This window comes from Stegastes partitus, unplaced genomic scaffold, assembly GCF_000690725.1.
Source record: "Stegastes partitus isolate 25-593 unplaced genomic scaffold, Stegastes_partitus-1.0.2 Scaffold403, whole genome shotgun sequence".
NCBI classification, from domain to species: Eukaryota; Metazoa; Chordata; class Actinopteri; family Pomacentridae; genus Stegastes; species Stegastes partitus.
In genome coordinates, this window is record NW_007578134.1 from 122175 (window position 1) to 143594 (window position 21420).

The following is a 21420-nucleotide window of genomic DNA, read 5'->3' on the forward strand; positions in this document are numbered from 1 at the left end:
AAAACATCTATCAGATTCCTCTGCTGCCAAAGATGCTCATTTTGGCAGTGGTAGAAGAAGTATTTATGTACTTAAATAAAATAGCAATACTGTTGTGGAAAAATCCTCTTTTACAATAAAAATAGTCCATTTGAAATTCTACATATGTAAAAATACAAAGATTTTAGTGTCAAAAAATTCTTAAAGCAACTAAACTAAAGCTTCACGCGGACCTTAAAATAAAACAAATGAACAAAAAGCAAAATTAGAACTCATGAGTAAATAAAATTAATCATAATGCAGAATGGTCCATTGAAGAATTATATGCATTATATTATTGGATAAATAATTGCTCATTGATTATTATTTACACCACCTCAGTGTTGTAGAAATGTTTAATTAGCGTACGTACTGCAGCTAGCCTACTCTACAATAATATAGAATAATTTATTAGTTGATTTATATTTGATAATAATTGTGCGCAATTAATGTAAAAAAAACGAAAAAGTTTTAAAACACTTGTGAAGCCGTGCAAAGTTCCAAAAATATTTGCATCCAGAATATAGTGGAGTAGAATTAGACTGTAGAAAAACAAAGAATTACTTAAAACTTGTAAAATTTATATTTAAGCACAATGTGGAAATACTTAAGAAAGTATGTGATTTTTAAAAAGGAAAAAAAAAAAGCTAAGTATATGAATACGTAAACATAAATGATAAATTGTTCGTAAGTATTGTACTTGAGTAAATGTACTTAGTTACATCCCACCACTGGGTCTTGATCAGTGGTTGTTGAGCTGAGGGGGCAGTGAACCTTTCAGGACTCTTCCACTACTGAGATTGTCATACCAATATAAAATATCTGATCATATGTAACTTTAATTGACATAAAGTTAAATTTAAAGTGTGATTTGTAAATGCTATTGTTGCAACAGAAAGGCAAATATTAAAATAAATAAAGGAGGAAGCACTTCTGTTGTTTCAGTGGTTAATAAACTACAGGCATTGACCCTGGTGTCAGAAAAATGAGCGGCAACTGTCATGCGTTCCTCGGCTGCCGTAAAGCGTCTCCGTCTGTCGCGATGGAGTTTTCTGCGACGACACTTTGCGGCAGCAGGGAAATCGAGGAGAAAGCAGCGACAAACAGCGGAAACGCTATTGCCTGAAAAAGCGCTGGATTTATGCGATATTCGGTCGAATAAGTCGTATATTGATTGTGTGTCACTTGGCCTCGTGGATGAAATTGTGTTCAACGTTCTCCCAGCGTGAATCTCCACCTTAATGCAGTGGGATGGCCACAGTGCCGCCTGGGCCTAGTAGCGCACTGCCCGCATCCCCGGCTGAGATTCCTCCTTTCCCCGGGGCTGGGAGCGCGGAGCCGGCGGTGGAAGACGGAGAGGCGGCCTGCCACGGGGAGGACTGTGTACCCGCCGGGACAGGGAAGAAGTCGCAGCCGGTAAGCGAAGTGAAAGGCTCGGTGAAGAAGAAGCAGAAAAACATGCTAGCGAGGGCTAGCCCGGCGGCGCTTCACCTCAAAATGCAAGCCCGAGAGCAGCAGCAGCTGAACGGCTTGGCCAGCCCCTCGGAGGAGCCCGACGGCCACCAACACGCAGGAAACCGGCCTGACAATCCCAGAGCGTCCGTGGACAACTGTGACAGCAGCAGCAGCGGCAGCAACGAGGGGGCTCCGGCCGCTAGAAACAATAGTGAGCACTGCCAACACGAAGGCCACAGCCCCTTCTCCAAAAACGGCAGCCACTCTCCGCTGGTTAACAATAGCATGAACGGGATGCCGGGCTTCACGAGGACTGAGGCGGCCCACGAAGGGAAGGGCAGCTTCGACCACACGCAGCCCCCGAGACCGCCGAGCGACGAGCCGCCGGACGCTGTCGGGCCCGGCGGGGACCCGAAGCAGCAGCAGCAGCAGCAGCCGCCGGCCGCGGAGCTGGCCCGGCTCGACCTGAGCAGCTCCCCCGGCCGAGCGGAGGGCGACGGTCACGGCATCCGATACGTCCGCTACGAGTCCGAGCTGCAGATGCCGTGGATCATGAGACTGATCACCAAGGACTTGTCTGAGCCTTATTCAATTTATACGTACAGGTACTTCATCCACAACTGGCCGCAGCTCTGCTTTCTGGTGAGTAAAAAAAAAAAAAGCTGCAAGAAATCACCTCCAACTTTAACTTTCAGCTCAGAATCAGAGTCACTCCTTTTATTCTGAGGCCAGGCAACCTTAAGCTGCTCTGCATTAGTAGGACTGGGTGTGACTGCATTTCTTGTCATCACCTGTCAGTGTGTCTCAAAGGCAGTTAAACATAGAGCTGATATGCTGAGCAGATAAATGTGTCAGTGGCAGCACAAAGGTTTGGTTTTTTTTTAAGTTATTGGCAAGTATTTCCATTTTAACTGTCACAAATCTTCCATACATCTTGGTGTGTGGGTATAAGTTTGCACTCATAGCTGTCAGATCAAGAAACTGACCTTTTAGTTCATCTCCATATCTTCTCCAGTCATTTGTGTTCAGCTATGTTAGTGCAAAGGAAGTTATATAGGGTTCAGTTTGACAGTTTATGTTCTGACAGGCTGCTCAACGCATTCAGCTGTCAGAGATCTCCCATACTTGTTAGTTTTGTCTGCATTTATAGCTGTCAACTGTTCAGTTCATCAGCAATGTCACAATATCTTCTCCAGTCATTTGTGTGCAACTCTGTCACGACAAATAAAGTTATGTAGGTTATTCATTTAGGTTCCGGCAGGTTATTCAACGCATTAACTGTCAGAAATCCCCCATGTGTGTTAGTTTTATGGATATAAGTCTGTAGAAACTGATAACACCTATTTAAGTTTATCAGCAATGTTATGAAACCCTCTGTGGCAATGCATACGCTTTGGAGCTTACATTTTACTTGTTGTTAGACTCAACCTTCTAATTTAACTGTCACAAATCTTCAGCACTTGTTAGTTTTGTGGATATAAGTGTGCATTAACAGCTGTCAGCCAAGAAACTGACCGTTTTTGTTCATCAGCGATGTCAAGAGTATCTTCTCCAGTCATTTATATACGACTGTGTCAGAGCAAATAAAGTTTCACGTTAGTAATTTAGGTTCTGGCAGGATGTTCAGCCCATTTAACTGTCAGAAATCATCCATAATTGTTAGTTTCATCTGCATTGGTAGGTGATAAATCAAAAAAAACGAATGCTTTTTAGTTTATCGGATATCTTATCCTGTCATTTGTGGGCAACCGCGTAAGAGCAAATAAAGTTATACAGGTTTCAAGTTAGTAATTTAGCTTCTGGCAGGCTTCTCGACCCATTTAGCTGTCGGAAAACCTTCGTACTTGTTAGTTTTGTGGATATACGTCTGCACTAATAGCAATCAAATCAAGGAACTCACGCAACAACACCCGTTTTAGTTTATCAGCAATGCCAGGGCTTCTTATCTAGTCACTTGTATACAACTATTTTAGAGCAAGTAAAGCACTCGGTGGAAACACACAGGTGTGTAGTCATCACTGTAGTCGGTAATTTAGTTTCTGGCAGGCTACTCGGCTCATTTACCTGTCACAGAACCTCCACCCTTGTCAGTTTTGTGGCTATAAATCTGCATTAATAGCTGTCAAGTTGAGAAGCTGAAGCCTTTTAGTTTATCAGGTATGTCAGAGTTTCTTCAGAGTTCTAAAACCTTCAGTGCTGAGCTTTAACTAGAGGTTTCCTCTTCCACCTGCCCAGTCCAGTAAAGGTTTTTTTTTTTTTAAATTTGTCACTTTACAAAAAATGTTGTCCTTTCTTTGTTTATCCTCTGGGCCTCAAGGTCGTAAACTTCCCAGTTCCAGTTATTCTGGAACGCCGCATGTGACATAAGAGGAAGTGCGGTGAAATAAAGGTCGGGGGTCAGGTCGGGGAGCCGGCAGAACTGGCAGGATGACAGGAACTGGAGAGAAACTGTCGGTAGGCCTCTCAGCGGCCACCTCAGAGGATTTGACTGTTTGCTGTGCTTGTTTGTGTGTCCGTCGCAGGCCATGGTGGAGCAGGAGTGTGTCGGAGCCATTGTATGTAAGCTTGACATGCATAAGAAGATGTTTCGTCGCGGCTACATCGCCATGCTGGCTGTGGACTCGAAACACAGAAGGAAAAGCATCGGTGAGATCTCGGCACAGAATATATTGTGTTACACTGTTACGAGCCGCCTTTGGCAATCACATCTCTATGCAAATGCATCGTTTAGATAAAGCACACACACTCAGCGGTTGTGTGATGCAACTTTAAACTTAAAGCTGCGGTAGGCGGTAATTTTTTAAAGTCATTGGAGCAATACGTTCATAATAACCTTTCAGCGTTTGAGGCTGTTTTCTACTGCAGGAACTTGCAGAGCTGCTTTACTGCAGCTTTAACCTTTAAGCATGTTCTGACTGCGGGAGCTGCTCCTGTAGAACCTCCTTCAGGGCTGTTTTCAAGCGAGGAAAAAAGTGCCAACTCTAGGGAAGGTACTAAAAAACTGCTGTGCGGGGCTCAATGCTGATCACTGATTGATTAAACTTAGAGAGGATCACGAACGCTGTGTCTCTTCCTCTCGAACATCGTCGTCAACAACGTACAGAGGAGTTGGCTCTAGTAAGAGCAGCTGGGATAAAAGCTGTAGAGTTTAGAACAAGGACGGAACAAATCACTTCATTTTTACGCCATACAGGCCAACATAACAAACCTGCAGTGTTCTGTTTCTTATCTGCTTTTAGAAATGAAGTTATGTCCAGTAAATACTATTCGATATTTTGCTTTCGGATCCGACGCTGCAGTGGAAAAAGAAAAGCTGAAAGGGCTGATTAGGGGGCGGTTCCTGTAAAGATTCACACCTGCCGCAAGTTCCTGCAGTGGAAAACCCACCTATTGTAATGAGCAAGAAAGACTCCTGCACCTCCTCTCTGCTTTAGAAAGTCTAGCCCATGATGCTGTCCAATCACGCGGCCTTTCAGTAAGAGGGCGTTGTTCTTATTGACATTTATACAAATGTAGACGTCTCTTTAGATGCCCTGTTTCAGTGGCAGAAACCCCCCACCTCCATGACGATAACGCCCCCTTTGATTAACTGAAAACGGATCTAAATTATCATTTGTTCCTCAAGTCATTAAGTTTTTTAACTTGTAATTCACATAATGATAAGTAGGATGTCCAGCTGGTCATGCTAATCTGCTGTAACATATGCTGTATTTGTATGTCTATGACCACTGGTGGCTCTGTTCATTGTGATGAAGCACCATGTGACTTTGCTGCAAACCAAATTTCCCCACGGGGACAAATAAAGTGTCTATCTATCTAAAATCCGGCAGGAAAAGTTGCTGTTCCAGCAGCAGCAGCAGCAGCAGCAGCGGTAACAACTGCCTGCACTGCAGAGCAACCCAGAAAAAGGAGGACGGACTTATCAGAAAGAGAGTCTGACAACAAACACAGTGTGTTATGTTATCAAAGTTCAGATTTTTTGAAGCGGGGTTGTATGAGGTGCTTATCCATAGTCGGTGTGTTATCTGCAGTAGATGATTGTCTGTAAGCCCCCAGTTGAGAAACAGACAAAATAATTGTGAGTGAAGTTCAGCAGTGGGCTGAGGTGGATGGAGTCTGCGGCTAAACAACTTTTGGCCACCTAAAAATATCAGTGTCAGTTTGAATGCACACTCTATTTGGGGTATTTTTGCTGGAGTTGCTGGTGCACTGCTGCCTCAGTCACACAATAAGAACGTAGCCAACTGAGTGACGGAGACGTAGATCAGCGACTTCTGTTTTCTGTGACGTGAAATCGCTGCTTTTGTCAAAGGAATCTGGTGGCTTTGAACTGCTTCAGCTCCGCATTGGAAAGAGCTGTGTGACGGCAAAGGAAAGCAGTGAAAATGATCTAAATATAGTTCATACTTACACGGATACTGACTTTTTTAGATGAATGAAATATGTTTAGCTGCTGTCCCTCTTTCTGTCTCTCTCTAAAGTGTTTTTTTTCTTTTTCTTCTGTCTTGGATGTTATTAGATTATTAGATTAGAATCCACATAAATAAACCTGATCAGCAGTACGACGTTGCTTTGCTTCTGTGCTGCTGTAGTGGCTTGTATGTCGTGTACAACGTGCACATTTACCATGAAAGCAAAGGGGTATACGACACAGCAGGTTTGACAAAGCCAGACTTTCTTTGTGTAAGTCGGCTCGACAAAAACTAAAGCCCCAGTCGGAGATAACAGGTGTCACGAAGGTGGTTTTCAGCTTTCTTTGTCGACTCAGACTTTCTGCTTCAGACTCTGTTCACATAAAAGGGCGTCGTGTCACAAAATGAAACCATCGTTTGCAGCTGCTTCAGGCAACAGGCTGTTACAATGGAGAACAATGAGGAACATAAACATTTATGACGGTAAAAAGTGCCGCGACTGGAAGTGATGCAAGACAGGAATGCTGGTGGAGAACTGTTGAACGTGACCAGTATGTTTATTTTACCGATCGATGCAGCCGCTCATTTCTCACCGACAGCTGCACATTAAACCGCGAAACTTCATATATTTAAACATGATGATAGGGTCTGGCACTGTCCCATAATGCAGGATGTCACTTTAGCTTTTGGCCAAATCAAAGCAAAATGAATGTTTTAATTAATTACTGATCAAATACTTTGTGTAATAAATATCAGTAGAATAATTCATTTTGTAATCTGTTTTATCAGCTCCAGTACCAGCAGAGTAAACGCACCAAACATAAAAACATGTGATTTCTGCATCACCAACTAAATACGTGTTGAGTTCCCATAGCAACGCAGTGTTTACAGTGTGCGATACTGTAACTGTACGGCTTTATTCAGCGATGTTAGTAACGCACAGCGCAGATAAAACACATTCCGTCAGCTGAGAATCTGTATCGCTCATAAAAAATCATCAGGAAACGATTTGGTTAAAGAGACGCTTTTTCCAGCCGATTTAATTTGAACATAACCTGCTCCGGACCAGGTTAGCTTCACAGCATCAGTTACCATGGAGATCTAACTCCACAGCATCAGGTACCATGGAGATCTAGCTCCACAGCATCAGTTACCATGGAGAGAGCCACATTCGTGACACAGAAAAGTCTGACTTTAGGCTCAACACACCTCGATAACCCGCTAATCTCGCTTCGTAGTTCAGCCCTCAGGAGTTCAAAGTCTGTCCTTGTTTATCTGGTGAAAACAACCTAAAGGGAAAGCTGTACGTTACATTATTATGAGGTCTTTTCCTTCAAATTTTTTGTGTTGTTTCCCTCCTGGACTCACTGTATTCTTCTGTTTCAGGTACTAATCTGGTGAAAAAGGCCATCTACGCCATGGTGGAAGGCGACTGTGACGAGGTAAGCTAGTTTTTAAACATTCAGACATTTATGATGTGTTTTATTTAAGACATTTTCTGTATGGGTGCAGCCACGACAAAAGATTTATTCCTGACATTGGCACACTTTTGCAAGCCGTGCGCCAGCGTCCTCGGTAATAAAATATGCATAATTCATAGATAAATGAGTAGAGACGTGTTGTGCTGTCGGCGTTCAGTTCTTTGTTGTTGCAGGTTGCGTGTGTGCGAATGAACTGAAAGGCAAAAAAAAAAAAAATACTCAGTTTTAATTTCAAGGTCCACTTTTCCTGCTCTGTCCTTCACTTTTCTAAGCTGGCTGCGACCTCGGTTCTCTCCGAGCAGCCACATATTCAGCCTGTTTCCTTGAAATCGTTTGAAAGAAAGCAGATGTTCGAGGCAGAAATAAGATTCAGTGCTAGCATTTCTTTACTGTCTTTGTCGGCTGGGATCAGAGGGCTGTGGTTCGCCCCCATTAATCATTTTTACATGCTGAATGTGTTCACTCAAAGAATGTGTTCTCTAATTTGTGTAAAAAAAATACGTAAAGACCAAGAAAAGAAAGTACGTGAGCTGCATATATTTCAACTTTGGTGCTGGTTCCATATGAAAAACTGCATTTTGATTATGGACAGGAATGCAGTACACGTGTCCAGGGAAGATAAAACAAAAAAAAAAAAGCATATATGTACCAAAGGTTTTCCTTAACACTGACAAACTGCCAACTATTTTTCAAAGGGTATCATAAATGTTTAAAGATCTTCCAGGCCTCTGCACGACTAAATTTAGGTTCAGTGTTCCCAATAGCTTTTAATATCAGATCTTCCTCGAATGTACCCACAGAAAATATCCCTAAATGATCCCTTCTCGCAAGTACAGAAAGTTTCTGAGTGTTGTTGAGGACCAGTAGGGGGGGAATGGTTTGCAAGAATCAGTTTCGTTTGGTAGTTTTTTTGGTAAATGAGAGGACTCGGTGAGAGGGCGTTGCAACATGCTTTTCATCTAATGCAGCAAAAAAGGAAAAAGTCAACCGCTGTGTGGCTTTTGAACAAAATTCTGAGAACATCTAAACCATAAGCACTTCATCTTCTTCAGGGTCAAATCTCAATTAGCAGAGGAGGTTTTGTATTTAGTGCAAATAGAAAAGGCAGCTTTGTGATAGTTACATAAAAACAAATCTCCACATTGAACACTCTGTTCAAAACAACTCTGCTGCATCCGACACGACTCTCTCCTCCTGACGCTGTGAGGACAAACACTCAGATGACGTCTTCTTAAGCGGTTCGTCGTGTACTGCTAGCATTAGCTACATGCGTTGTACTGTCTCTGTTAAATCCACCGGTGCTTTTCTTTCGCTGCCATCGGTAAAACCAAACCTGAGATGATGCTGGCACATTCTCTAACTCATCTTGTTATTTCTAAACCTGACTGACAGCTGCAGTCAACACTTCATCAGTGCCAACGAAGAAGTTTCAGTGCGTTAATCGTAGGCTCATTTCTTTCGTCCATGAATACACGCCTCGAACTGACGAGTGAACCAAACATGTTTAACTCGATCTGTTCCACCTCTAGTGGCAGCATGCGAGCGAACAAGATGAGGAGTGTAGCTACGGCAGGTTTAGAGTCGTTTTTGTTTATTCTCTACTTTCTAGGATAAGAAAAGTGTATCAGTGTACTGAACCAGCAAAACTTGTATTTGATTTAGGGCTGAATGAATAGGGGGAAATGTAGAATTGTAATTTTTGTGACACATTTTTTGACTTTATTTGCGTCATTATTTTTTAAAGTCATGTTTCAGTTCAGTATTTAGGGTGTAATAGATGTAAACATGTGATGCAGCATTGCCATGAGATACCATTCAAAGCATGACGGCCACTCAAGGAGAATAGCAGGAATGTGTAAAACCACTGACATGACAGTTTCTTTTCTGTACTGCTAAAGGTATATCAATTGCAGCCTTTGCTAATTGTATCGTTCCAAATTGCGATTTGATTAGTTGTTCATTCCAACAATGTTTTCCGACTGTTCATCTCCAGAAACAACTGCAGAGTAAAAATGCAGCTTCTCAAAATGAGTGAACGTCACAAAAATCCTCTCACCGACTCGTCCCTCCTTGTGTCCACAGGTTGTATTGGAGACCGAGATCACCAACAAATCAGCCCTGAAGCTGTATGAGAACTTGGGTTTTGTCAGAGACAAGCGGCTGTTCAGATACTACCTGAACGGAGTGGACGCGCTGCGGCTCAAACTGTGGCTCCGCTAGAGGAAATCCGAGGGGACGGAGGACGACGGGACAGCAGGTGCTGTTCACCTCGAACACTATCAGCTTGACAGCCTCAGCTCTGCCCTGGTCATTCGCTCTTATCTTCACAAATACACACACACACATACACACAGACACACACACACACTCACGCCTGTGTACAAACATAAGGAGTATGCACATAGGTATGCATAGACACACAGACACACCCTCCTTTTATCCTTTGACCTCTGAACAACTGTTGTTTAGGCAGAAAATGGACTGAAAATCCCACCAGATGTTTTCATGAAGGGGCCCCTGATACTTTCTGTGACGAGGACGGGGGCGAGCGAGCGAGCGAGCGAGGGCGGTCTCTGGGACGACCTTGACCGGGGACTGGATGACGTTTTGACCTTGAAGCTTGGACGCCTCGCCGACGGGTGACGCGAAGCAGCTCAGGCGAGGATTCCCGAGAGGACGAGGCAACCACACCAAAATCATCCTGCAGGACAAAACTGACTCAAAGCCGACAACAACGCGTGAAAACAAGGAAGTCGAGCGGTAAAAACACAGACTGGGAAGAAAATATTTGTGGAGTTTATTTTTGTGTTTCTTTTTTAACCTTGTAAGTTTTGGGCGGGGGACGAAAAAAGAAAAAAAAAGCTACGGTATGACTGCGTGTTTGTACCGCCTCGTGTGTTTTTTGGACAGCAAGTGGCTATTTTTCGAGTGAATGCGGTTGCGGGTGGTTTGTGCGACTGTGCGAGCGCATGCTGTGGTGTGTGTTTTTGTTTCCCCATCGTGTCCAGTGGATGCAGCGCCTCCCTCTTCCTCCTCCTCCTTCTCCTCCTGCTGCTGCTGCTGCTGCTATTGCTGCTGCTGCTGCTTCTTCCTCCATCACCTGCCTCAGCCTCCAGGACTGAAGCCTGTAAAGATATGCATGCATTTATTTTAATGTGAGTGCAGGAGTGTGTTGATGAACCCAGTCTGAGGCTCCTTCCTCTGTTTGGTGTCAGCATGTTGGTGCAGAGCAGAAACAAATCACTCCATTAGCACCTCAAACTTTGCCCAACTTGTGGATCTGCCACCTTTTTTTTTTTCTTTTTCCGCTTCAGTGTCCTTTTACTAAATCGAACCCTGATGTGGGTGTGGTCGAGGAGTTAAATTTTTAATTTTTGCAGATCAGAACTCGTTTTTTTTTTTCCCCTAAACGCACTGCCAGCCACTGCAAAATTTCCAAAAAGGAGAAAAACGGTGTCGTTCAAAGAGAGAGACTCCTTGCCAATGACGGTGTGGTCAGATATCTCTGTTTACTAATTAACATTATTATCCTGAATCTCCTCGTTGCAAGTGCCACTCGGTCCGTCAGCACTAACAGCCGCGACTGCAGCGATCTGCCTGCCGACGGGCGACACGTCGGCGCCAGGTCGAGGCGAAGCGTTGCGAATGCTGGATTCCTGTTTGCTGTGTGTGTGTGTTTATGTTAAAAAAGAAAAAAAAGGAAAATAGACGAGTATTCTTAGCAGATTATATTGTATTCTTTCGTTTGCTTTCAGTTTATTTAGATTTGTCTACTATACACCTGTATAACCTCACGCTGCTCGTGAGCGGCTGAGTCCACAATGCACTTCCCAGGTGCCCTAACTTGATGCACAGCCAACCTCGCTAACATTTTTTGAGATCCTGGAACTCGTCATAGATGCACCCGGATGTTCCAGCACACACTAATTGGCAAAGAAAGTTTGCTTCAACTGCTTTTGTGTGTTTTTTCTTAACGGTGAAAATGAACAAAGGTCAGATGCACTTCTTTGGAAATTGCTGCAGTGTGTATGTGTCCGTACGAATGTGTGTGTGTGTGTGCTGTTTTGACAGTGGTGTGGATCTGTTCTGTTGGACTTTATCTCTCTGCTTTCGGATTCCTCGCGCAGGAAAAATCAGAGCCTTTGTGGTGCTGCGTTTTGTTCTGATCTAATAAGGACGGCAGGACTCGTTAGTTACATGAGCAGACACTTATTTTTGTAAGTTCGTGCTCGATGTTGTAGAGAAGGAATGAAGAACAGGATGATAGCTAAAGGGGGAATAAACCCTGAATCTGCTTCTATTTTTTTTTATTTTTAAAAGCAAATGAGGAAGCAGCCTTTATCACAGGTTGTAAATGCAATTTGTGCAGGGGTGGGCGATCCGGATAAAAGATCACATGAAGACCATCATGTGACGATCACAGTCGGAATCACAGTTCTCCTCACAGGTTTAGTGGAAGTCATGTGATTAGGGTTGCTCTGATACGTAATCAGTGAAATGAGGCTCGAGGGCCAAGTCACGCGTCTCTGCGTCCTGTTTTTATGCTTATTTTAGTCTAAAAGTTCAAATCAGAAGTAGTAACTTGCATCTGCGCTGCTAACAAGCTAGCCCCATCTCGCCTCATGTTTCCTCCACCTGTAGACCGAACAGGTCGCTGTTGTTGTCGCTCAGCTGCCTCATCGACGGACTTTTCGGTGTCTTTATTCTGCTCCAAAGCCTCAGTGAGCTTGTGAACCAGTTCTCCACCTGCTGCAGGTTCTGGCAGGAGTAGTCTGACTCACCGAATGTGGACTTTTAGGCGGCTTTCTCGTCCTCTTCAACTACCTGGGTGTAACCGTTTTCAAACTCCCTTCCACTATGGGACACAACAACCAACAAGGCAGTATTCGGCTCTCGACATGCAAAGGTTCCACCAAAACAATCACTACTTTGCAGGGGCACCATCGCTGCATCCTGGGCTTCACATCACCCAATCGATTGTATTTAGTTGATAGAGTTACAACCATAATAGTGTTGTTTTTTTTGCCCCTACAGCAGATTAATAATGAGGTGCAGCCAGACCATACTACACAGCGCTGTGGGTGTTGGTCTGTCCCTGCAAGGCTACGCTCGAAGTGGTTCTCCAGCTCACAGTGTAGAGCAGAACGAGGACTGTTGGAGTCTGTTGGTGAGACGAGAGACTCGCTGGAGAGGCGGCTGAATGAGCACCAACAGCATGAAAGGAAACCTCAGACGACTACAAGGCGAGTCTAGCAGCTACTGAGCTGTAAAAATAAAATACTTACATATAGCACGCTTCCTAATATAAAATCACCCGATCGCCCACCTCGAGCTTGTAGCGCCCCGAAAATATGCAATTGGACGCGTGTGCTTTTGTCTACAGTATTCAAAGTGGAAGCACCGCGAGACACTGCCATCTGCAAAACGTGTGAAGTCGGCTACAAACAATGGCAACGGAACAAACAAAAGTCTCCAGCAAACAGTTAGAATCCCTCTGAATGACACTACAGGAACTCGTTTTGGGTTTATTCCCCCTTTCTTTCTTTTCTTTTTTTTTTTTTTTGTTCCGGCAGCAGTTCAGCTGAGCTCTTACATCCCCACGTCTGGAAGGGAGAGTAAATGTTTACGGAGTTGCCACCCACACAAAGTTCTGTCCGTGTGTCTGTGTGCGTTTGGAACAATGGATCAGATTACTTATTTTTCTTTTATTTTTCAGATTTGTATACGAGTGTTGTTCTATTCATCGGATATATTGAGAGCATGTCTTTTTTTTTTCTTTTTTTTTTTGGTGAATCATGTGTTGGGTTTGGGGGCGACTTTGGGTTGATTATTTTTAATTTCTGTGCTACTTTAGCCCATCCGGAGGTGTTGTTGTGAGAACGATGAGCGAAACAATCTAGAACCCCGAACTTTTGCTGCTCATCACACACTGTTTAGATTATTTTTTTTATTTTTTATTGTTATCACCCCGTTCAAACTCCTTCTGGTTCATTCAATCTTCTGTCCCTGTGTTGGACGCTCGCTTCTCCTTTTTTTTTTTTTTTCTGTGTTCTCTCACTGTTCAGGCCTTTCTTCTTTCACACGCTGACGAAAGGACTGGATGGGTAGCAAATGAACGTATTCTTTCAAACGGGCCGTCAGGAAGAGGAGGTGTTTTGAAGGAGTCTGTTTAGCATCTTTTTTTTTTTTTCTCTCTCTCTCAATCCTGTGAAACTCTGGCAGTACCACGAGGTTTATGGGCATTACAGCCGTTTGGATCATGATCACAGACTGAAGGGCTTCGTCATCTTTTATCAGTTTGTAGCCACGGCTTGTGGTGTTGCATTACCAGTTTTCTCTGCGTTTGGAATCAGTTTTGACTTGACATGCCAGTTCAGTGTTCAAAGCAGTAGTTTATTTCCTCATCCTGAACGTCCGCTGTGCTATTCCTGACCTACATTTATAAATCCTCCCCTCCCCTCCAGAAACCAGTTTTGTCGGTCAGATAATTAACATTTATATAAGCAGTGGTCCCCCACAACACAACCAACCAACCACAGGGGCTTCCTGCAGTCTTTTTCTGGGGCGCCTGCCTCCATCGCCATCCATGAAGTGTGCAAAGGGTAGAGCAAAAGGGTTTTTTTTTTTTTTTTTCTGCATGTCTGTTTCCCTCTGTTCCTCCTCCCTGTCCCCTCTCTTGATTTTGATCTGGAAATGTCCGATAGCTTTTATTTAATGTGGAAAAAGAACACAGAAATAAATTATTTGATTTTTTTAATGCTGTAAAGCTTGTCTGCTGCTGTGTGGAGTGGTTTTCCCAAACAAACAAAAGAGTCACAATTCGAGAAAGAGTCACAATCTAAAAGAGTCGTTTATTTTGATCACAACCTTGTTTCATATCTACATAAAGAGACAAAAAAAGAAAAAAAGTGTCCACTATTTTACATCACATTCACCTAGAACAGTATTATTGCATATAAACAGGCAGTTGTTACGTTAAGCATGTCAGATGGCTCATGGAGTTACAGAAAATAACATCATTGGTGTTACAAATATGGCTCAAATCACTAGAAATCCTTTTTCTGTCTGGATATTTTTATTTTCTCTCAAAAAAGTTTTAAATCTTAATCCGACCGCAACCCCTGCTGCATGTGAGCGTGACTTTCGGGGCCAAAAGTGTTGAGCAAAACGTTTGTCTGCCCTCGTCGGAAGCAGATTAGGACACAAAAACCACACCAGTGTACAAACTGAGCTAAAAAAAAGAAAAAATCTTTAACTTGTGAAAATATGAACTTCTGCTCCATTGTCTTCAGTGTTTGTGCTTCTCCAGCCAGCAGATACGCTTCATTCCTGAGGGAGAAGCCTCTGCAACCAGTCTGTGTATGAATAATCATGCACTTAGAAGAGAAACAGAACGAAAACTTTGCAAGTGGCGATGAGTTCTTACCAGAGTTACAGTATATTGTACATCAAAATCTGTTTTATGCTACATACTTTTATAGGATGATGGTATTTTGTATGTGCTTCTCACAGTCTATGAACAAATGACTTTGAATAAAACATTTGCATTTCCACAGATTTCACATTTAAACCAAGCAGTAATTCAAAGTAACTGTATGTGACGAACTCTAAAAGCTGTATTCGCTTTCCTGCCGAGAGTTGGATGAGAAGTTCGATATCTGTCGGTTAAACGCGAAGCTAAAGAAGAGACTGGAATAAAGACCGACCAGTATGGTTATTGCAATCAATTAGGTTGATAACTGACATAAATTTGCAGTAAAAATCTAAATGTTGGTGTCAAAACTGAGAATAACACAAAACGCCTTTTTTGAAATTTATATTTAGATGTGTTAATATCAAAACATTTATCTTTCAGAGTCGATAGGATATCACTTGTGATATATAACCAATCCGGTAACACTCTGAAATGTGAAGTTGATGCGGCAGTGATCTGAACCTGCATTCTTTCTAACAGCCAGCAGGGGGCGACTCCTCTGGTTGTATAGAAGTCTATGATAAAATGACGCTACTTCTCTCTTGATGTGTTCTCTCAGTAGATATTTTTCTGATTCGTTTATGGACTCAATCGCTAATTTCAGACCTCTTTCAACACGACGCGGTGTTAATTTTGTAATTTATGGTCCCATTTAGAGGATAACAGATGATAAAGCAGGGTATGTTTAAGGGCAGGGCTACCATGACACCATATGGAAGTGTATACTCTGATCATATCTGGTTTTAAAATGCCAAGAAAGTGACGCCTAAATTCCAAATTCAGTGCTTCAAAATGTCAATCTACAAGGTTTTTTTCAATCTACAGTCGATGGCTGCCTTTAAATGGAACTCAAGAGTTTGTAAGTAGCACATGGGAAGTCATGTAATGTTGAGAATATCAGCATGTTGGTCAGATGTCATAATGAGAAAGGAAAGCTCTGTGTGAGCAACATGATATTAGCTTAGAATCCACCAAGAACTGAACTTCTGTGACCTTTGCTACTTCTCAAAACGTCAGCAAACTCTCGTGAACTTGGAACTTCTGGAAGGTACTTTTTGGATCATTTTTGCTTACGATGTTGGAAAACGCCACAAGAAAAATCATGTGGACTCTTTCTGTAGTTATCACATGGGACGTCATATTAACTAAAGCTACGTGGGTGTAATTGTAGGATTGCTAAAAAATAGGGCTGATGGGAATAATCAGAACTTTCCTCAGACATTAGAGCTTGAATGAACAAAATGATAAAATATTAGTTTACAACTTCCACGGGGTTCACTGTTTCTGAAAGCTTCAGCAAACTCTGGTGCACTCGCGGCTTTCGGAGGATTTCTACATACGAGTTTGTGAACACCACAAGAGGGAGGCGTTCATATGGATCCTACACAGTAAACAGATCATTTAAAGGCAGCATATGCGATCCGATAATCGGTCAACCCCTTGACTGGCAACGGAGCAGCTTCTGTTCAGCAGTAATAAAAGCAGCCTGCCAGCACCTCCAAAGGTCACGAGTATGTGTTTTGTTTTTTTTGCTTAGCTGTTGTAAGGTAACCGACAACAGGAAACAAGTTTCTTATTAATCGAGTGTTGGCAGGCGTGATTTGGTACCTTTGGACAGAGACGGTCTCCCTGCTGACAGTCAGATAATAATGATACCACTCTTCTAATCCAACTCCCAGCAAAAAAAAAACAACAAATTATTCCTTTAAGTATCCTACATGTTCAACAAGAAATAAAACTTTATTTACACTAACACAACTGACCCCAAGTCAGCTACACGTACAGTACATTTATCTACACTGTTTACGTAATGCAGCTCTTCTTCTACAGCCCTTTTATTACCTGACAGAACGCCTTCTCGTGTTCCCCCTCCGTTGCACAAAGCTGCAAAACTTCAACACTTTCTCACGTCTAATAAATCCCTGCTGATGTTTTTAAGAGCAGCAGAACTATATTTTCATGTCAAAGTGCCAAACCAGGCCTTGGGAGAGTCGCCTGACAACATTTAGAAAAGTGCTCACATTGGTACTTTTAGAAAGAAGGGAGGGAAGGAGTTACAAAGCTGATTGTGCCCTTTTACTCGTTCACATTCTGTGGATCAGATACCCAAACAGGCCGGGGTGATTGGAGATGCGGTAGTCGTAGCGATGGGGATGTTGGCCGAGCCTCCCTTGCGGGAGCTTCGGCTGTTGGTCACCAATAGAAGAGGCCCCGAAAGGCCCTCGTCAGAATTCGTCCTCGGAGCTGTCGGCCAGCAGCATGGCCTGGTCCTGGCGGCTGGTGCCCGGCTCTCGAGGTTGCTGTGGAGGAAAGAAATCGACTTAATGCTGCACTCAGTGCGTCCTAGAGTGAAGGAAAACGCTGGACACAGTGCGACAACGAGAGTAATAAGCGGCTGGGGTATTGACCTCTGGCTGCCTGACCTTCCTCCTCTGGTGTTTGAAGCTGTTCCTCCTCTTGCGGTGAATCATCCTGATGCTGTAGAGGGCGCCGACAATCAGCAGAGCCCCCGTAATGCCGATGCCCACGGGGGCCAACATGCCGGATACGTAGCCGGCCTGTCGAGGGTGAAGACACAAGTCAAATAAAAGGGAGCATTTCTACTCCAGGTAAGTCCACTTCATACCTCTAATAGGCCAAATTATAGAAAGACAGTCATGGTAAACTTGCCTGGATGGAGAAACGTGACTTAAACAGCCTTTAATGGTTGTGACTGGTGTGATTCTGTATTTTTGTTGTGGCCATATTACAATATTTCATGGAAAGAATGATCCATTTATCCTTACCTCCATCTGTAACTACATATGTACACCAATCAGCCACAACATTAAAGCCATCTACTGAATACTGTATATTGTGTACGACCCGTCTCTAAACTCTGTGGCCTGGACCCCACAGACCTCTAAAGGTGTTCTGTGGTTTCAGGCACCAAGACTTTAGCAACAAGTCCAAAGAGTTTTGAGGTGGATCGGACTTCTTTTCCAGAACATCCCACATGTTCGATCGGATTGAGAAATTTGGAGGCTGAGTCAGCACCTCAGAACTCCTCAAATCATCCCTGAACAATGTTTGCAGTGTAGCAGGAAGTACTATTCTGCTGAAAGAGACCACAAGAGGATCCTGCTGCCATGTAGGGGTGTACCTCGTCTACCGCAGTGTTTAGGTGTCAAAGGAACATCTACATGAGTGCAGGACTCCAGGTTTCCCAGAAGAACACTGTCCAGAGCATCACACCTCCTCTTCTGTCTTGCCTTCGTACTCATAAAACATCCAGCTGCCATCTGTTCTCCAGGTAAACAACCAACCCAACCATCCACACGATGTAGCAGAAACCTTCAATCATCAAACCAGATATGGCGTCCTCTCATTGCTTCGTGATCCAGTTCAGTGGTGGACAGGAGTCAGCACGGACACTCTGACCGGTCTAACACAGCTTCAAACACAGCAAACTGAGATGTGTTCTGAAACCTTTATATCATATTAACATGCAGTTGGTGCTACAGCAGCATGTGCCAGCCTTCGCTCCCCATCAGTGAGCCTTGGGCGTCCATGACTAATGTCTCTGGTTCGCTGGTTGTCCTTCCTTGAACCGCCTTTGCTAACCGCTAAATACAAGGAACACCTGCTGTTTTGGAGATGCTCTGACAAAGTCGTCTAGTTCGTCTTACTTTTCCTGCTCCCAACACATCATCTTCAAGAATATCTCCCACCTCTTGGCATGTGCATAGTAACTGGGTTAATCAGTGTTATTTACTTCAGGTGTTTAATGTTGTGGCTGCTCTGTGTATCGATAAAAGTCTCTGGTGATTCTTTAAACCAGCTGTGCTCTGTAGTTCTTCATAAAAGTTGCTCAACCAGGACTAAATAGTTCATTTTTTTTATGTGGTATGGAGTCAAGATAACCAAAGAGCCAATATTTCTGATAAAGACAGATTTTATGTGGTTTTCAAAGCTCTGAGGCACAGAAGTAAACAACGTATCAGTTAAAATGATGGATTAATTTTTTGTTGGACAAGCAGGACTTTGTGAGGACAGCAGGGGGCAGTCTTACCTTTTCTCTGATCAGCTCTACCCAGCTACGCACTGGAAGAAAAGAGCCATACATTTAGCAGCTTAGTACACCTGAGGACTCTTTTTTTTATGTGTGTTTTACAGGCGGCAGTTTTAGTATAAGTGTGTTTGTGCAGTCTTGTATTTTTCATGTAATTGTATAAGCGTTAAAAGCAGCCTGTTATGTTGTATTCTCGTTAAAAATTAAAAACCAAACGTACTCAGGCCCTGGTTGCGTTGAACCCAGACAGGAGGTGGAGGGATGAGGCTGTACGGAGGCTGCGTGGAGGAGGTTTTAGGCGTTTCTGTGAGGTCCTCTTCACTGTCTTCCTCCACAGACTCCTCTGAGTTCTCGTCCTCCTCGTCCTCATCCTGCTCCTCTGCACAGAATTAAGAAAAATTATCCCCTCGGCAGCCCAGAAGGAGCACACAGTCATTTCAGAAAGTTGTAATTACTGAAACGGTTTTTGCAGCCGGCGATAAAAAACTCGTCCTACCCTCAGACTCCATCTCCTCCAGCCCTGATCTGGATTTGTGCGCTGGATGATGGGTTGCCATGGTTACAGTTGTCATAGCATGCTGGAAGGATGAGAGGGAGGGACCGGTGGAGGGCAAGTTCTCCTCAAGGTTTAGTGTCCTCGCAGCGGCTACACGTTTTGGAAATCACAGAGAATGAGGTGTAAACAGAGCGCAGAAATGTGTGAGGATTCTTCATGAACGTGTTTTTTTTAGACATTACTGAGTGCACTTATTCAAAATATTACAATATTAAAAGAGCAAAAAAAAAAAGGGCCAAAAATGAAAATAATACAGCATTACAACTGCAAAAAATGTTGAAATTATACAAAATTAAAGGGCAAAACCTTTCAAAATAATACATAATTAGAAGTGATATTAACAATAATACAAAAAATAAAAGTGCAAAACAAAATATTCAGTGTACAAAATATTATTCAAAATGAAATGTGAAAAAATGTTTTAACTATTACATTAAAAGTGCAAAAAATTATTATTAATAATAATTATTTGTTATGATTAATTGTATTATTATTAATAAATGTAAAAGGCAAAATACATAATTAAAAGTGTAAAATGAATGCCATTAAAAAAAATATTAAAAGTGCAAAAATTCTAAATGATACATGTTTTGAAAATAAAAATTAAAAAAATATCGCAAAATTGAAGGTGCAAAAAATTTAACATAACACAAAATTAAACCTGAAATTAAATTAAAATCAGACAAAGCAAATGAAAAGCATCTACAAGCATGCACCTAGCCACATAAATCACACATATATTTTTTTTTAAAGTCCCTCTTGTCACTGATTAAACTAAAAACTCATCTTTGTGTATTGAAGCTACATATTTAAATGTTTTTCTTTGATGAAAATAATCTGTTCTAGCCTTAAAAATAGCTCAGATGTATCTCCCTCCACACACACGGCTGCCAGTGGGCCATCGTGATAAGTGAGTCAGCTTAATAATATCTTAATTCTTCTACAGGAGAGACTTGATCTTCGCTGCAGTTCGGTGGAAAAATGTGCATATATGAGTATCAGCAATCACACTAACACCTTTCAGTCTGTTCCATATGTATTTCCTTTCATCTACTGGCATCAGTTTATGTCAGTTTTGAACAGATAGAAGCTCATTTATCTCATAGATGAATTAGAGTTTCATGGTGAGATTATGGTGATAAAAGAGTGAAGGTTTTGTGATTTTAAGAGTCGGAAGGAGTTCCTGATACCATTTAAAAATATGAAATTTTAAAGATCAGAATCTGAGAAGCCAAACTATGTCGGATGATTCAAACCAAAAGGCAAACTGGGATGTTGTTGCCGTTTGTAAAGAGGGCCGGAGGAGTCTTCCCACCACCGACTATAAAACATTCACACAGAGAAAAAACATCCACTGTGCTGAACTGACTCAACCAGAGGGCACCTGGAGGGAAGAACGCTTTTATCAGAATGAAGCTAAAAATGTGTTGTGCGTTTGCTCTTTTTTAAGCTGTCATGGTCTATTTTGGCACCGTTGTTCCACTTCCACTAGATTTAAATGCGTTTTCTCCTCCAGCCTCATGAACTCAAGTTTTAAATTTATAATTCTTAAAACAGTAAGCTTTGAAAAGTGTTCGTCCGTAACATAAAGTGTGAGTTATTTGTATGAAATAGGCTGAATCTGGTAAAAACAGCAGAACATCATGCTAACGTTGAGATTTATTAATTCAGTCTGTTGTGCAAATCACTGTTTTCATTGTTGATTGATTGAATAATTGTTTGGTCTTGGAAATGTCAGAAAATGGTGACAAATATTTCCTAAAGCCCAACAGGATGAATGTTTTGTCCACAATGAAAAGATATTCAATTTACGGACATAGAGAAGGAAAGAAACCAGAAAATATTCACATTTAAGAAGCTGGAATCAGAGAGTTTAGACTTTTTGCTTCTTAAAAAAATCACTCAAATTAATTAATCTGTTATGAAAATAGTTGGCAATTAATGTATTAGTTGTTTTAGCTGCAGCTCTAACT

At 42.4% G+C, this 21420-nt stretch overlaps 1 protein-coding gene and 1 long non-coding RNA gene across 3 annotated transcripts; one reads left to right on the forward strand and one right to left on the reverse strand.

Moving 5' to 3' along the window:
* Positions 1-1088: 1088 nt before the first annotated feature.
* naa30 (N-alpha-acetyltransferase 30, NatC catalytic subunit) lies at positions 1089-14132 on the forward strand. 2 transcript variants are annotated; one of them, XM_008285463.1, is made up of 5 exons: positions 1089-2115; positions 3996-4119; positions 7272-7327; positions 9449-9623; positions 9836-14132. In XM_008285463.1, the coding sequence occupies exons 1-4, from the start codon at positions 1270-1272 to the stop codon at positions 9584-9586; spliced, it is 1164 nt and encodes a 387-aa protein (XP_008283685.1). In that variant the 5' UTR covers positions 1089-1269; the 3' UTR covers positions 9587-9623; positions 9836-14132. The 2 variants fall into 2 exon arrangements, with proteins under 2 accessions (XP_008283685.1, XP_008283684.1); XM_008285462.1 differs by having other exon boundaries at positions 9449-14132.
* LOC103359898 (uncharacterized) lies at positions 10667-15099 on the reverse strand. Its single transcript, XR_520333.1, has 2 exons — positions 12239-15099; positions 10667-12190 (listed from the first exon to the last, which is right to left on the reverse strand). It is a non-coding gene; the product is annotated as an uncharacterized LOC103359898 (long non-coding RNA).
* Positions 15100-21420: the final 6321 nt, after the last annotated feature.

What these genes read in the sequence shown, in the direction of transcription:
- naa30 (XM_008285462.1), top strand. Translation starts at nt 1,270, where the DNA reads ATGGCCACAGTGCCGCCTGGGCCTAGTAGCGCACTGCCCGCATCCCCG. An exon ending in ACACAGAAGGAAAAGCATCG is followed by an intron (nt 4,120 to 7,271) that starts GTGAGATCTCGG and finishes CTTCTGTTTCAG; the next exon opens with GTACTAATCTGGTGAAAAAG. An exon ending in TGGAAGGCGACTGTGACGAG is followed by an intron (nt 7,328 to 9,448) that starts GTAAGCTAGTTT and finishes TTGTGTCCACAG; the next exon opens with GTTGTATTGGAGACCGAGAT.